This window comes from Saccopteryx bilineata, chromosome 1, assembly GCF_036850765.1.
Source record: "Saccopteryx bilineata isolate mSacBil1 chromosome 1, mSacBil1_pri_phased_curated, whole genome shotgun sequence".
Taxonomy (NCBI): Eukaryota; Metazoa; Chordata; class Mammalia; order Chiroptera; family Emballonuridae; genus Saccopteryx; species Saccopteryx bilineata.
The window spans coordinates 143,107,648-143,122,800 of NC_089490.1; the positions used below are offsets into that span (position 1 = coordinate 143,107,648).

General features: G+C 52.1%; 1 protein-coding gene across 1 annotated transcript in view; it reads left to right on the forward strand.

The window, feature by feature from the left end:
* The window catches only part of BRD4 (bromodomain containing 4), a 97,951-nt gene that overhangs the window by 76,104 nt on the left and 6,694 nt on the right, over nt 1-15,153 (forward strand). Inside the window, exons 9-14 of the mRNA XM_066271323.1 lie at nt 2,805-3,014; nt 3,565-3,764; nt 4,062-4,357; nt 5,289-5,399; nt 14,315-14,367; nt 14,488-14,848. Of these exons, the coding sequence (XP_066127420.1) occupies nt 2,805-3,014; nt 3,565-3,764; nt 4,062-4,357; nt 5,289-5,399; nt 14,315-14,367; nt 14,488-14,848 (1,231 nt within the window). The remainder of the gene's footprint in view (nt 1-2,804; nt 3,015-3,564; nt 3,765-4,061; nt 4,358-5,288; nt 5,400-14,314; nt 14,368-14,487; nt 14,849-15,153) is intronic.

The window sequence follows — 15,153 nt, forward strand, 5'->3', positions numbered from 1 at the left end:
CCCAGTCAGGACATATACAGGAACAGGTTAGCATTCCTGTCTCTCTCTCTCTCTCTCTCTCTCTAAAAAAAGGTCAGTGATAATAAAAAAAATGTTTATTAAGAATCACAGTGTGGTCCAGATTCTCAGGATAAGGTATAGTTGATGGCATGCCTGGGAGGGAAGCTGGGTTCACCTTGAGACACACTGGTGTGAGTGCTTCCCCCCATTTCCACAGCAGCCACATCTGTGGGAAAGAAACGGATATCCTTATGGCAAGGGTAGTGCTTCTGCCAGTTGGCAGGGGTGCTTGGGCCAACAGCTAGGTGGCATAAGGTAGCTCCCACTTGGTAAAAGGTCACCTTCCAGCAGCACTGAACCCTGGGCCCTCCATGCCCTCTCTTCACTTCATGGGGTCCTGACACCCTAACACTTTCTCGGACACATTTCTCTCACCTGACCCCTGCTTCTCGTCAACAGGCCTAAATCTTCCAGATGCTTGTGTGGGTCACTCAGACCTGAGCCTACCCACATCCAGGGTACCATGGGCAGAGAGGGACTTTCACCCCACTGGGGGCGCTGGTCTCTGATTATTTCTCCTGTCTTGTCCATAGCTCTTAGACCTGCTTCAGGAAGGTGTTGCCTTTCTAGTGTTTAACAACAAAGCCACTCAGCTAGTCCACCCAGGCCTTGCTGGAGAAGGAACTGCCTCAGGGGAAGCCACACTGGATACTCTGTGGGAAACAGGACAGCACCAGTTGTGTGGGATGCCTGCCCTGCTGCCCAGTGGGAGAGGAAACCTGAAACTGTTTCTAGAGCTATCAGGAGGGCTTCTAGAGCCAGCTCTTTCAAGTATACTTCAGTTTGAAACAGCATCCTTGGAACTCAATCCCATGGTCCTCCTGGGTCACACTGTCCTCCGGAGTATCAGAACACTTGGGGAAGACCCCTTCAGTCCTGTGAGCTAACCATGTTGACCAAGCACGGCAGGCCTAAAGCAGTTCTCAAAATCCTGCTGGGAAGCCATCCCTGTGCCTTCCCCTGCTGTCCTCTGTCCTGAGACATCACTGGATTTAAGATAAATGAAGCCCTCAAAGTACGGATGGACCTGCCAGCTAGTTGGTGAGGCAACATATAGCTGGACTGCCAGGGTCCCAGGCAGGGCTACTGCCTCTGAATTTCGTGACTCCACAGTCCCATCAGATTACTGGGTCTCAGAGTCTCCTGGGCTGGGATCCAAAGCCCAGTAGCATTGTGGCTTCTGTGCAGTGTAGGTGTAGGTAATCTTTTTTTCTTTTTTAATTTTTAATTTTTTTACAGGGACAGAGAGAGTTAGAGGGATAGATAGTGACAGACAGACAGGAATGGAGAGAGATGAGAAGCATCAATTATCAGTTTTTCGTTGAGACACCGTAGTTGTTCATTGATTGCTTTCTCATATGTGCTATGACCGTGGGCCTTCAGCAGACTGAGTAACCCCCCGCTCGAGCCAGTGACCTTGGGTCCATGCTAGTGAGCTTTTTGCTGAAGCCAGATGAGCCTGCACTCAAGCTGGCAACCCTGGGGTCTCGAACCTGGGTCCTTCTGCATCCCAGTCCGACACTCTATCCACTGCGCCACTGCCTGGTCAGGCGGTATAGGTAATCTTGGTCACAAAGCTGATACCCTCCTGTTGCCTATTCTTGGCACCCCACATCCACTGCCCTATACCTTTCTCACTTTACCTGGTGTGTCCTGGAGACACCTCAGCCAAGTGGCACGGCTCTGCTCAGTTATGTGCCTCAGGTAATCTGTTGAAAGGAGGCAGACATAGACATGTGCCTGCTGCTACAGGGGCTTGGTCTCCTCACTGGCCAAGGGTTCTGTGCTGGGCGTACTTTGACCATAGGGCCTTTTTTTTTTTTTTTTTTTTTTTTTTTTTAAACAGAGAGAGTCAGAGGGATAGACAGGGACAGACAGACAGGAACAGAAAGATGAGAAGCATCAATCATTAGTTTTTTGTTGCGCGTTGCAACACTTAGTTGTTCATTGATTGCCCTCTCATATGTGCCTTGACTGCGGACCTTCAGCTGACCGAGTATCCCCTTGCTTGAGCCAGCGACCTTGGGCTCAAGCTGGTGAGCTTTTTTGCTCAAACCAGATGAGCCCGCGCTCAAGTTGGTGACCTCGGAGTCTTGAACCTGGGTCTTCCGCATCCCAGTCCGACACTCTATCCACTGCGCCACTGCCTGGTCAGGGGACCATAGGGCCTTTACACATGCCATTTTCTCTGCTTGCTTGGTATGCTCTCTAAGATTGCAGGCCCCACCTACTTTCTGTGGGAATGTCAGCTGGGTGTGGGTAGAGGCTCTGTCCTACTCACTGTTTTCTTCTGGTGCCCAGTCCCAGTATTCAGAAGGCTCCCTTGGGATGTGCTGAGTGCCAACCTGCCAGGAGCCTTACAGCTCTCAGCCTTGTATTTATTAAGGATCCCCGGGCTGACATTTTCAGTGTGCAGCTGCCTCCTATGACCTATATTCCCTGTGTTTACTTGGGCTGTGTGCCCAGCTGTCAGGGTACCTTTCTTCTCAGCATGAGATTTGAGAGAGAAATGGTGAAATTGGTGTCAGGGGGCCCTGGCCTGCCACTTGCCTTAGTAATAGGGAGAGAGTTACCATTGGTCCTGCTCTCTGACCCTCCCACTTGCTTCCTGTTGAGTTGACTCCGGCAGCCGGTGAGGCTATGGTGACACTGGACTACAGCCTGGCTACCCCCACCCACATGCCCGGGAGACCCAGCAGCCCTGATGGGCACGGCTTTTCTCCAACCCCACTCCCTACCTCCAGGATGTGTTCGAGATGCGCTTTGCCAAGATGCCCGATGAGCCTGAGGAGCCTATGGTGGCTGTGCCCTCTCCTGCGGTGCCACCCCCCACCAAGGTTGTGGCCCCACCCTCATCCAGTGACAGCAGCAGCGATAGCTCCTCAGACAGTGACAGCTCAACTGATGACTCTGAGGAGGAGCGAGCCCAGCGGCTGGCCGAGCTGCAAGAGCAGGTGAGGGTACGGGCATTCCCATCCCCCACACCTGCAGAGTCCATGCACTGGGCAATCTCTCCAGATCTCCACAAGGTGGTCATGGCTCCCAGTCTTGGCAGAAGCAGAATTCACAGTGGTACCCTTCGTCTAGGTCACAAGCATATTGAACATACACATGTGTGTACTACATGTGGATGTAGGGAGACATTGCTACTCTGGGCAGACAAGACTTCTGGATCCTTCCAATGTCTTTCCTGGGTATGCATGGTTGCTCTGCTTTCTACAAGCTAGCCATCAGGCCATTAGTGCCCATGTATGCCTGCACTCCTGCTTAGTTGCTTAGGGACTGAACCCTCTTCTTGGGCCCAGGATGGCTGGAGGCCTCCAGTTAGGTAGCTTTTCTGGGCACCTTTGGAGTCCAGGGTCTGGGTGGTCATGGGCACTTTGGCAGTCTGATAGGATGTCAGGTCATAGGCTAAATGCCCTCCTTCTTCTCTGGGCCATGATGCGTGAGGATCCTGCCAAGACCAGGGTGACAGACGTGTGTCTTGCCTATTATGCTCCATAGCTCAAAGCTGTGCACGAGCAGCTTGCAGCCCTCTCACAGCCCCAGCAGAACAAACCAAAGAAAAAGGAGAAAGACAAAAAGGAAAAGAAAAAAGAAAAGCACAAAAAGAAAGAGGAAGTGGAGGAGAATAAGAAAAGCAAAGCCAAGGAGCTTCCTCCCAAAAAGACCAAGAAAAACAACAGCAGCAGCAGCAATACAAGGTCTGTGCCACCCAAATGCCCCAGTGGGGACCCAGCCTGCCCTAGTCACAGGGTAATTGCCTCTGCTTTTCTCCCAGGGGTGAGCCACTAGCATTTACCAGGTTTGGGGAGGGAAGAAGTATGGCAGGTAGTATGGTGCAGATGGCAAGGACAGGCCACAGCAGCCTTCCTGTTTCCTGTGAAGACCAGCAGAATGGGAGTGTAGAAACCCCTGTAGGCCCCCAGTGAAGTAGTAGCATGGGTGCCCAGCTTCCCAAGGAACCCATTCCTGATGGCATCTGCATTGTCACTTCATAGCAAGAAGGAGCTGGCACCTGTGAAGAGCAAGCCCCCTCCGGCATATGAGTCAGAGGAGGAGGACAAGTGCAAACCCATGTCGTATGAGGAGAAGCGCCAGCTCAGCCTAGACATCAACAAGCTCCCGGGTGAGAAGCTGGGCCGAGTGGTTCATATCATCCAGTCAAGGGAGCCTTCGCTCAAGAACTCCAACCCTGATGAGATTGAAATTGACTTTGAGACCCTGAAGCCATCCACCCTGCGGGAACTAGAGCGCTACGTCACCTCTTGTTTGCGGAAGAAACGGAAACCTCAAGGTGCTTGTGGGTCCCCCTCAGGCTTGGTGGGGTGGTCATAGCCAAGGGAGAGTTGACCAAGTTGCTTTCTTCTGCCCTTCCACCAGAGAGGCCCCTGTCGGCACCTCAGGTGACTCTTTCTTTTAGATTCAGTTTTTTCTCTAATGATAAAATCTGTGTCCCTGACCTAGACACCTCTGAAGGGTTGTGACATGGCACTCGACCCTGGGCTGTTTGTACCTTTCTTAACCTTTCTGGCTAGCGATTGTCTGGGACCCACTTGCAGCTTAGTGTCAAGCTTTGCTCTGAGTAGCAGCTGCTTTTGTCCTCAACTTTTGCTTTGAGCCTTCCCCACACATCACTCCATACCACCACCCCCTTTAGTACCTCTGAGGGCTGAGCCTGGGAGAGGACTTAGGCAGCTCTGTACCTGCCTTCCATTCTCTAGCTCAATACAGTCTTCTGTCTGAGTCTTCCAGGCAGCCTTTTCATGTTACAAGTGGCTTGTCTTGGCTCAGCTTTTGTCTTAGGACCAGTAGGACTTAGGATCTATATCTGAGTGTTATATGCTGCCTTCATTCCAACTCAGACTGACTCCAGGGATCCTTGGATCCTAGCCTAACAGCCCTCCTCATAGGGAATTTCCTCCTGCTTGTCTTAATGCTATTGAACTCTGCAGAGGGGATTCTGAGAGATTGCCCTGGGGAGGAGGGGAGCAACGGATTAAAATTCTACCAGAAACTGAGTTTTTTGCTAGTGGGTGGTAGGCTAGTACCTTATCACTGGGAAACATGGGGTTGGTTGGGGTCTCGGATGCTGTCAGGGGCAGCTCTCTGGCTCATGGGGCATGGACTGCCCCTTAGCCCTTCCTCTAGGCGTTAAGTTATGCCTGGTTTAAGAACAGTCCCAGAATTGAGCCCTGCCTGACATGTTTCATGTTGCTTTACTGCAGCCGAGAAAATGGATGTGATTGCTGGGTCCTCCAAGATGAAGGGCTTCTCGTCCTCGGAATCTGAGAGCACCAGTGAATCCAGCTCCTCTGACAGTGAAGAGTCTGAAACAGGTTAGTTATACTCAGTATTGTGTCGCACTCCTGCTGTTTGACACCACTCGTTCTATGTTCTGGCTGCTAGAGACCCTATGTGACAGTCATAAGAACTACCTGGCCACCGTATTAACTGGGGAGGTGGGTATCCCAGCACCCTGTTCTCGTCTTCATGGCCTGGGCTAGGAGGAAGACACAAGTGGTTGAGGGTATTGACACTGGGAGGCCAGGGTAGGTTAATGGGGACATTGAGTACTGGCACTGATCCTAGTGTTACCCTGTCTGGCCCCACAATTTTCCCTGCATCACAGTCACATACAGTTTGGCTGCCTTAGGTTATGAGTTTCGGCAGGTGTAGAACAGCCTGACTGTTGTCCCTGCTATCACCGGGCTAAGGATACTGCCATCCTCCTCAGAGTGTGCTCACTACTGTGTTGACAGCTCTTAACTCTGTCCACGCTTGGATATGCATGTCCTACACCTCTAATAGTCTTCTTTATGCTCCATGGGCCTGCATGTGTGCCCCACTTGAGCAAGCAGTTCAGCCTGGAAGGTTGGGCAGGTAGATTTGCTGGGAGCTGCACAATGATGGGGAGGGGAAGGGGACCTTTCTTCAGCTGTGTTCTTTCCTGATGATACTCAGGAATAGAAATTCAGACTGGCCCAGAGAGGCTAGGGAAGAAGCCTGGCAACCAGCCATGCTGTGAGGTAACTCCTGGACAGGTCTAGCTCTATTAGCTGAGCAGACAGTCTGCAGACCACCTGAGAGGTGGGTGGTCTTGGGGGTGCTCATCATGTCCCTCCAGGCAGGCAGCAGTGTGCATGCTCATAGTGGGGAATGTGTGCTTGGGCAACAAAGCATGTTCTTTTGTGAACCTGTCCTGTCTCTGGATTTTATTCTAACTGGAAATAAACCATAAGCTCCACTTATTTGTTTCGTGTAAATAATGTGACTTGATACCAGGGAAGTTTGTGGTTCACTTACAGTAGCTGAGAAGAGTGATGCTAGTCCAAGGAGTACATGCACAGGTCCTCATGTGGGCTTAGCCTGCTTCTGTCAGAGGCAGCTGGGGATTGGGGGCCTCTGGGCCTTGTCACTGTCCCTCTTCCCTGTTACCCAGTAAGAGAGCACCAGACTTCCCAAGTGAGGGACTTGCCTGCAGGGGGATTAGAGGGCACTGAGGACTTTCCAGGATTCCAAATGCTGGATCACCTCATTTTCAGTGGGCTCAAATGAGATGAAATTCATCAGGCCATATTCTGTATTTCTTGAGCTTCTATAAACGGAGACAGATGCATGTACCATAGTCTATCCTTTTTTCTTATCCATCTCTACCAGCAGGGGGTGCCACACACTCATGCCTGGCCAGGCTGCTGCCCTCTACAGGGTGAATGGCTATATTCTTGGGCCCAATTGGCATTCCTCGCAACAGCTGACTTCTCACTTTGGGTGCCAGCCACACCTTGGGCTTGCCTTCACTCTAGGGGTCCTAGCAGTTTGCTCCTTCTGGGGGTTTCACACCCTTTCTCCTAAGGATCTGAGTAGTCAAAAGAAAACACTACAATTGAAATTGTGGTGTTGAAATTGGCATGGGATCTGGTCATTATAGCAGAGTAGTTTGGCTGAGGGGGAACTGCTTTTGCTGATGCGGCATCTTAGGGGTCTGACTGTGGCCTTTGCCCCAGCCTCCAAGCTCAGCAGGACCACTTTAGGGCTACTGAGTGCCCTATTGCCATCTTTGTGGGATGGCCATGATGGCATTTCCAACCGTTTTTTGCTGCTGCCAACATGTTTTTATTTTTTCACATTTTTCCGTTTTAAAGAAAGTAGAAAGATTGTGCAACAAGTAATCTGAGAGTCCTGGGAACAGCTGTCTTGGTGGGAAGGAGGGTGAGATTTACAGTCTCTGAGCTGACAGCCTGCAGGCACCCAGGCTCTGGTGATCTGGCCACCTCCAGCGTGACCCTCTTCCCATGTGCCCTCCCCACCTTGGGTTCTGTGAGGCTTTTTGTCTTCGTGGTTCTGGCTTTACCTTTCCCATCAGTTTGCACTGGAGAGCTCTGTTGTGGGCCAGCAGAGGCTTCTGCTCTCAGGACAGGTCCATCCTGTGGGTTTATGCCCTGTGGCTCAACACTCCAAGTTCCAAGGTAGGAGCCTGTGACCCTGCGACCCTGCACCACTGAATGCAGCCGTTGCTACCCATCCTTCACAGAAAACCGCACTTGCTTTTCAGGCAGCTCCTCCAACAGCTGCTCATTCTGGGTCTATGGAGCTAGGAAGCCCCAATTTCTGCAACCAGTTACAGGTGGTTCTGCCTTTGGAGGGATGAGGCAGGGTAGAGGGGCATTAGAGGTATTTTCCTCGGTCTTTTGGGACTTAAAGTGTTTTGCCCTGCTTGTTCTTGTGTTTCCATTTGGATTAGAGCCGAAATTCCTGAAAGGGCCTATTTTTGTAAGGGTCAGTTCTGCCAACACAGCCCCAAGACATAAGTAACCAAAAGAAACTGAATAGACACACATACATTGGGAGTTGGGGACTATTGCATGGACCCCCTTTGGCTGCTGACCACAGAATGCCAAGGACAGCTCTGGGCCATGTTGCAGTTCAGGGAAATGGTATGCTTACAGTGAAGGAAAGGAGGAGGCAGGCACTGTTTTCTCATTCCAATCCAAGGCCACCACAAGTTCCCCCACTCACCAGCACATAGTGCCGTTGGCCTATTCCACCACATCCTGTGAACCTAGCTTTACTTGGAATATGGTCTTTTAAAAACAATTCTGGGTACAAGTGCCACCATCCCTAAGGCATCTGTAGACTCTAACTGGTCAGGCTAAAGGTGTCCTGGTCCCCCCTTTCCACTGTAGACTTTAGCTGGGCAGGCTAGCTAAAGATACCCTGGGTCCCCCTTTCCACTGTTGTCCCAGGTGGGCTATGAGCAGAGCTCTGGGTCTCCCTGTCATCAGTTCTGGGATCATGTCTACCTGGCTTGTGTTGTGGGGCCAGGGATGTCCTGGAATTTTTTTTGTCCTTCCATCACACTGCTGATACCTGGTTCTGCCTGGATGGGGGGTGGACACAAAGTTTATGTCCCTCTTAGGAGCAACCCCTCTCCCCAACTACCTGGGCTGGGACCTGAGTTCAGGGAGCTGTGGGGTGGTTTTCTCAATCTGGCCTGGTCTAGTTGCAGCGGGAGCACACTCTAGCTATTTTAATCTTTTCATTTCATTTTCCCAGGATTGGAGCATGTGGGTGTTTTTCAGTAGCTCCAGGGGGATAAGGAATGCTTGATATTTTGGAAAGACTTGAGCTGGAACATGCTGATGGAGGCCATGGGGCATTCTTCCCAGACAGCCAGCCTCAGCTTCCGACCCATGGGGTCTCTGAGGGACTTGGTCCCAGTCCGTTCTTGGGGCCAGCTGCTGCCTGCTCCGAGGGTGTGCCTCTTGCTCTCAGGAAAGGGGAGAGACCCCCTTGTGGAGGTGAGGAAGTAGGCAGAAATCTTGCAGACAGGGCTATAGTCAGTCTGCCCATGCTGCCAGGTGACTCCTCACACACCCACACACAGCTAGCAGGGTTCTGGGGCGGGGCTAGCCTTGTGGAATGTGCCCTGAGTGAGAGGCTGACCAGTAGGCGGGGTTTTCCCATGCATGCACTGGGAGACCATGGGAATGCAGTCAGTGTCAGTGCATCCGTGACACCAGCAGAGGCATCTGCTCTGCTGTGTGGGTGGGAATGACCTAATGCCTCTCCCTGGTCAAGGGGAGCCGAATTCCATACGCTGGAAAAGAAAGGACAACTTTCCTCCTTGGCCTGTTTTTATTTTTAACCTCCTTAACAGCGTCTGTAACTGTTTTCTCTTTTTTGTAACTTGTTTTTGTTTCTTGGGGTTTATGGGAACGAAGAAGTGAGGTGTTAGCTATAGGTTCTACACCCAAGAGCCCCTGTCTTTTCTTCCTTTCACCCAAGTCCTGAAGGAGGGCCTGATCATCTCCCTGAGAGGGACAGGGTGCATGCAACAAAGCAGATCTAGGAGTAAGCTCAGAGTTAGTGGAACCTGGTGGCACGGCATATGAGGCTGTTAGGACAGATGAATAGGATAGCTAGAGGCCTCTCAAAAAAAAGGAAATGCTGTTGTGTTCTTGAGGTGCACATGGGACCCATTACTGGAAGCAATTCTGTCTAGAAGCATAAACAGGCTCAAGTAGTTTTGGAGACATCAGTGGCCCTTCTAAGGAGAAGATGGGTCTGTCCAGGCCCTCAGCTGGCCAGGCTGGGGCAAGGCTTCCAGATTCCGGTGCCGTTCTCTGGTGCCCTGTCAGTGAACAGGACACAGGAGGCTGGCTCGGTCTGCAGTTCTTCTGTTCTTATGACTTGGAATGGCACATTCCACACCATTTCTCTCACACTGGTTTCTCTCTCCCTCTATGTAGGTCCTGCCTAATCATTGGACACGGACTCTTAATAAAACGGTCTTCAGTTCCAGATTCCTTCCCAGCAAGCTCTAGCTTAAGTCCATTTTCTTCTGTGAAAGGGACAGGACTCCATCGAGTTATGAAATTCCTCAGAGCCCTGGGCCTGTCCCCGGGGTGCATTAGTCATGTCCATCAGAGCAGCACACACCTTGTCCCACCTCTGGGAAGGCTGCCTTGCCTGGCTGGCCACCCAGCCTCCTATGTACAGACTGCCCAGCTGTTTCACCCAACCTCCCTGGTCATCTGGGCTCCTCCGGGTGGGTGGCATCTCCCAGACAGTGATAACAGTCTCCCTGCACATGCGTGTGTGGTGCTGCTCCAAGTGAAAAGCCCCATCTTGTAACTTGTTTCTCTTCATCTCTCTTTTTCTGGGACTCTGGATCCTAACCACTTCCCTCCTATACCTGTCAGTGACATTTAGCCTAGGGGAAATCTCATTCAGCCTAAGGAAGAAAAACACTGACCTCCAGACCTTTCCCAAGTGAGGAATGGAGGTCGTCTCTCAGCATGCCTCTCTAGGTCCATGCGGATCCATCAGCCAGAGGCTTTCACCAGCCAGAGCCTCCAGAGTCCTTCCATTTTTGTTGTTCCCATTGTTGCCTGGTGGACATTTTTCCAACTTCTTTGGCTTCTTTTCCTAAAGTTGCATAGGGAAAGAATGTCCTGAGCTGCTTTCTGTCCCACCCAGAGGACTAGAAGCAGGCTACAATGGGACTGGCCACTGCTGAGGGCATTTGGGGAGGATCTGCTGTGTAGCCAGCTGACCTGGCCCCTGGAGCCCATCATCCCTATTCCCAGTCAGTTTGGGGTGTAGGCTAGTGGGTGAGAAAGGGCTCTCAAAATTCTGGAGTGCTGGACTGGTCAGTGAGGGCGTCAAAGCCCTTGGGGCCAGTTCCCTGCACATGTCTGAGGGATATGGCCAATAGGAATACCCTCCTAGTTTTCAGTCCCCCGAAATAATGGCAGCTGCTGGGAGTTGGGTAGGCCAGGGTAGCTGCGATCACACAAGTTCCATACAAGCACTGAATAGGTTTTTTTGCTCTAAAAATAAATACCGGCCTTTTTTTGGTCATGAATCCAGCATCTCAGCAGAAAACTGTTTGATGTGAAAAGTCCTGCCTTTAAGGGAGGTTCTTTGCTTTTCCCTTTTTTAAAAAAAATAATAATAATAAGTATTTGTGCGCACTTCTTCAAGGCCTACCCATCTGCTGGCATTTTGGGGCCAGCCTTCTGGAACTGGAAGCAGGCTTGAGAAGGTGCAGTTCACCATCAGCAGGCCCGAGCATCTTTAACTGCCTCAGACTGGCCTTGGCTCTGGGGTCTAGCTCCAGCCCCTACCTCCCTCTACCCTAGTCTCTAGGGTGCTGCTGTGATGCTTGGAATCCTGGGCTGCTCTCGTCCTCTGACCAGTCAGCTACTAGTCAAGCTCCATTTGCCAAACAAACCGTTTTGAGTTGCCCTTTGGCCTGTGCCTGACATGTTCCCTGTATAGCTCATGAAGCTCTAGGGGCTTCATGCCTAGAGATTCCCAAAGGACAGTTAGGAAGCTGCTGGCATTGTCTTTATAAGAAGATTCTGCCATCTAGGAGCAAATATCAGCCTGGATTCCTACAGTGTCAGCCTGTGCACCACCTCTTCCCTTCCCACACACTAGCACATGGGCTATAGTCATATATTGGGGTTCTTTGTACCCTTGCTGTTCAGGAATCCCATCCTTCTTGCCTATGGGTTTTCCATCTTGCAAAAAACTTGATCTTTAGACTCGAGCTATCTCCTGTGCCCAGTGCCCCAGGAACAGAGCAAAAGGCAGTGCCCACTCCTCATTACAGACCCTTGTGCTCATGCAGTAGGCGTTGCCAGCAGGCCTCAACTCACCAGTGGGCTTCGGGGTCTAAGGAGTTGCTGAGAGGTAGGAGGCCCAGCTGTCCACTGGTGCCGAGACCTCCCAGTTAATTCAGTCTAGAGGCTGTGTATCTCTTCCCTACCCTTACCCTCCATCCTGTCTCCTTCCTTGATTTCAGGGGTGTGGGTAAAAGGAATCAGTGTTTTAATCAGATTTTACAAAAACGTTTTAATTCTTTGTACAATAACCATCCTATGTAAAGATGACATTTGTGTTGAGTTCAAGATTTTCATGGAATAAAGATCATACAGTACTTGAGGCCATCTCCATGTAACCCTTTCTAGAGAGTTTTGTGTGGGGGTGTCTTGGGGCTGGTGTGTCGTGAAGCCGTGCACTTCTGTCTTGTCTTTCTACCAGTCACTCCAACATGAGGCTCAGGCCATGTGAGCTGGATACACTCTCCCAGACAGGCTTCAGCCCCCTTTGGTCCCCCACTGCCAGTCCTTACAGTCCTCTGGGCCTGAGGGCCTGCCCTGCCCCCCCCCACACTACAGAGCCCTAGGGTACTTCCAGTGACCTGTCCAAGGCAGTAAGATTTTTTTCCCTGGAGCCTCCAGGGTGCCACTGAACTTTGTCCCACCCCTACCCCCACCCCCGGTTCTCATATGGGCTTCTGCTCAAAACCTATGGGGAGATAGTGAGGGCTCAGAACCACTTTTCCTCTTGTATGGTGGGAAAAACAGTGCTTCCCCCAGCCCACAAGATGACAGGATTCTGTGACCCTGCCCAGCCCTCTCTCCCACCGTGACAGTGTCTTCTGATCAGAGTTTACTCACTGGCCCCCTTCCTCCAGCTCTCCTCCATTCCCCAGAGGCATGCCCAGTATATGAACAGCTGTCCCCAGTCTCCTTCAACGTACAGTTTCTGTTAATGGAATTGATGCTGGGAGAGGATTCATCTGGGAAGAACACCCCAGCCCCTTCCACTTTCTTGGCAGCCTCTCAGCACTGATCTCTTTCCCCCAGCACATGCAGGGGTCCCTGTGCTTTTGGGGCTCCAGCCTCTTCAGTATAGTGCTTCCCCTCACCCGCCACTGTACAGCTGCTATATCTTGATCCTGCAAACCCCCTAAACTATCCCCTTTTTTGTGTCTCACCCACAATAGTGTCCCTCTTCCCAGGTTTCCTACTGTGACCAGGGTCCTGAGCCCTGTATCCTGCATTTCCAATGTCCCGGTTTGGGGCTAGGCCTATAATGCTGGTGTCCCAGGTGTCCCAGTCACTGCCATTTGTATAAAGACATGTGTCTAGTTGCTGAGGTCTGTGTCGCTGTCTTGTCTCTTGCATGGATTGGTGGGCTCTTGCAGGGCACCAGGTCCCTTATCCCTTTGGGTGGCATATGGCACCCTGAAGCCATGGATCTCACAGAACCTTAGTATGGCCCTGTGTGAAGCAGCTTATGATGGAGGTAGCCCTGCTTTAAGCAAAGCCTGTGTCTTCTGACCTAAGCAACAAGAGCCAAGATCCAGTCAAGGAACTTGGGGAATGCCAGGCCAAGGTGACAGGAGTCCAAAAGGCACCGTGAGAGTTATCTCCCACCTGGTAGTTGGCAACTTCATCGATTTCCTAGCCCATGCGCACCAGCTGAGCCTCTCCCTTTCTGGGGTTTGCATACCAGAGGAGTTTGGCAAGGGGCATCCACCTGGCAAGTTCCTTACAGTGGGGAGGGGTGGGGCGTGTGGGGGGTATGCTGGCTGTGTGCAGTCCTCACAGATGCCCACACAGTGGTGGCAACAAGCTGTTGGCTTTTGAGAAATTGGCACATACTGCCTTCTCCCTGCAGCACATGCACTGCGTCCCAACACTGAGGCCACTCTCCCGAGAGGAAGGAAAAGCTGGCCATGGTGTTGAGCATCTCCCCGTTTGCTCTGGTAGTACTGGGGAGGTTTGTTGGTCAGCCTGCCTCCTTTCTTCCCTCCCCTAAAGTACTCTCACTGTGGCCTCCCTGCGTGTCAGCACTCTCCTCACCTGTCCCATGGTTCTGTGGCCCGACCGTGGCCTACTCCTGCACCACTGTCTCTTTCACCTCAACTCAATATAATTGGGGATGGGAAGGAGAGCACTTCAGAGGGCAATGGCATTGGAGGCAGCTGTGTGACCCTGGGGCAAATCCCTTAACTTCTGAGTATCACTCTGCTTATCTGTCAAGTGGATATGATCACTTCAAGTACCACCGTTCCAAGACAGAGAAGGTGGGACTGTGGTCACTCAGGTTGCCTCAGTGACCTCTCACAAGAAAGTAGGGGGAGATATTAGGCAAAGAGGTCTCCATAGCTCAGCCCCCAGCCTGGGTGTTATCCTTTAATGGAGCTGGGGGTCAGGAGCTGAGGAGGGAGGCTTTTCAGGCATGGTCCCAGCTAAGAAAAAGTGGCAGGCAAGTAGGTAGGTGATGCTCCACATTGTCTCTTTCCCATGACTGACTCCCATACCAGACAGAATCCAGCCACCCTGTATTACTGTCACCAGCCCTTCTGAACTCACCGTTTTCTCCTGGTTTTGCATTCAAGACATCTCAGCTTTCTCCCTCAGGCCTCACTACCTTCTCTTTTCCTCTGCAGAGATGGCTCCAAAGTCCAAAAAGAAGGGGCACCCTGGGAGGGAGCAGAAGAAGGTACGTGATCTCACGGGTGTCCTTCCTCAGGGGAATGATGGCCACCAGCCTTTGTGGACCCTGGGTCTGGCCCAGGGTTTCTGCCTGCCTGATGTCAGCCTCTGTGTCTTCTGTCTGCAGCACCATCACCACCATCACCAGCAGCTGCAGCAAGCCCCGGGCCCTGGGCCCCAGCAGCCCCCACCCGCTCCCCAGCAGCCCCCACCACCCCCACCTCCGCAGCAGCAGCCACCACCACCACCCCCACCCTCCGTGCCGCAGCAGGCTGCCCCCACGATGAAGTCCTCGCCCCCACCCTTCATCGCCACCCAGGTGCCCGTCCTGGAGCCCCAGCTCCCAAGCAGCGTCTTCGACCCCATCAGCCATTTCACCCAGCCTATCCTGCACCTGCCGCAGCCCGAGCTGCCCCCACACCTCCCCCAGCCACCCGAGCACAGCACTCCGCCTCATCTCAACCAGCACTCAGTGGTCTCTCCTCCAGGTGAGCTGTGGCCATGGCCACCCAGGTTCAGGAAGGCCCCTCCATGCCCTGGTCTCACCACTCTGCAATTGGGCACTTGAGGCAAACTTTGGAACCCATCTCAGCTTCAGTTGTCTCTAAGGGTGTGTCTTCAGCTTCCCAGGGCTATTGTGGGAATTGCATAAAACACCCCAGGATAGATAGCCTTTGCAGAGAGTTAGTGCTTTGACAGAGAAAATACTGAGTCAGTTGTGCTGAGTCAGGCACTGTCAGATGAAAAAAGGTGTGATCCCTCTGCAGCTCCCAGTCAGGGCTAGGGGCCACAC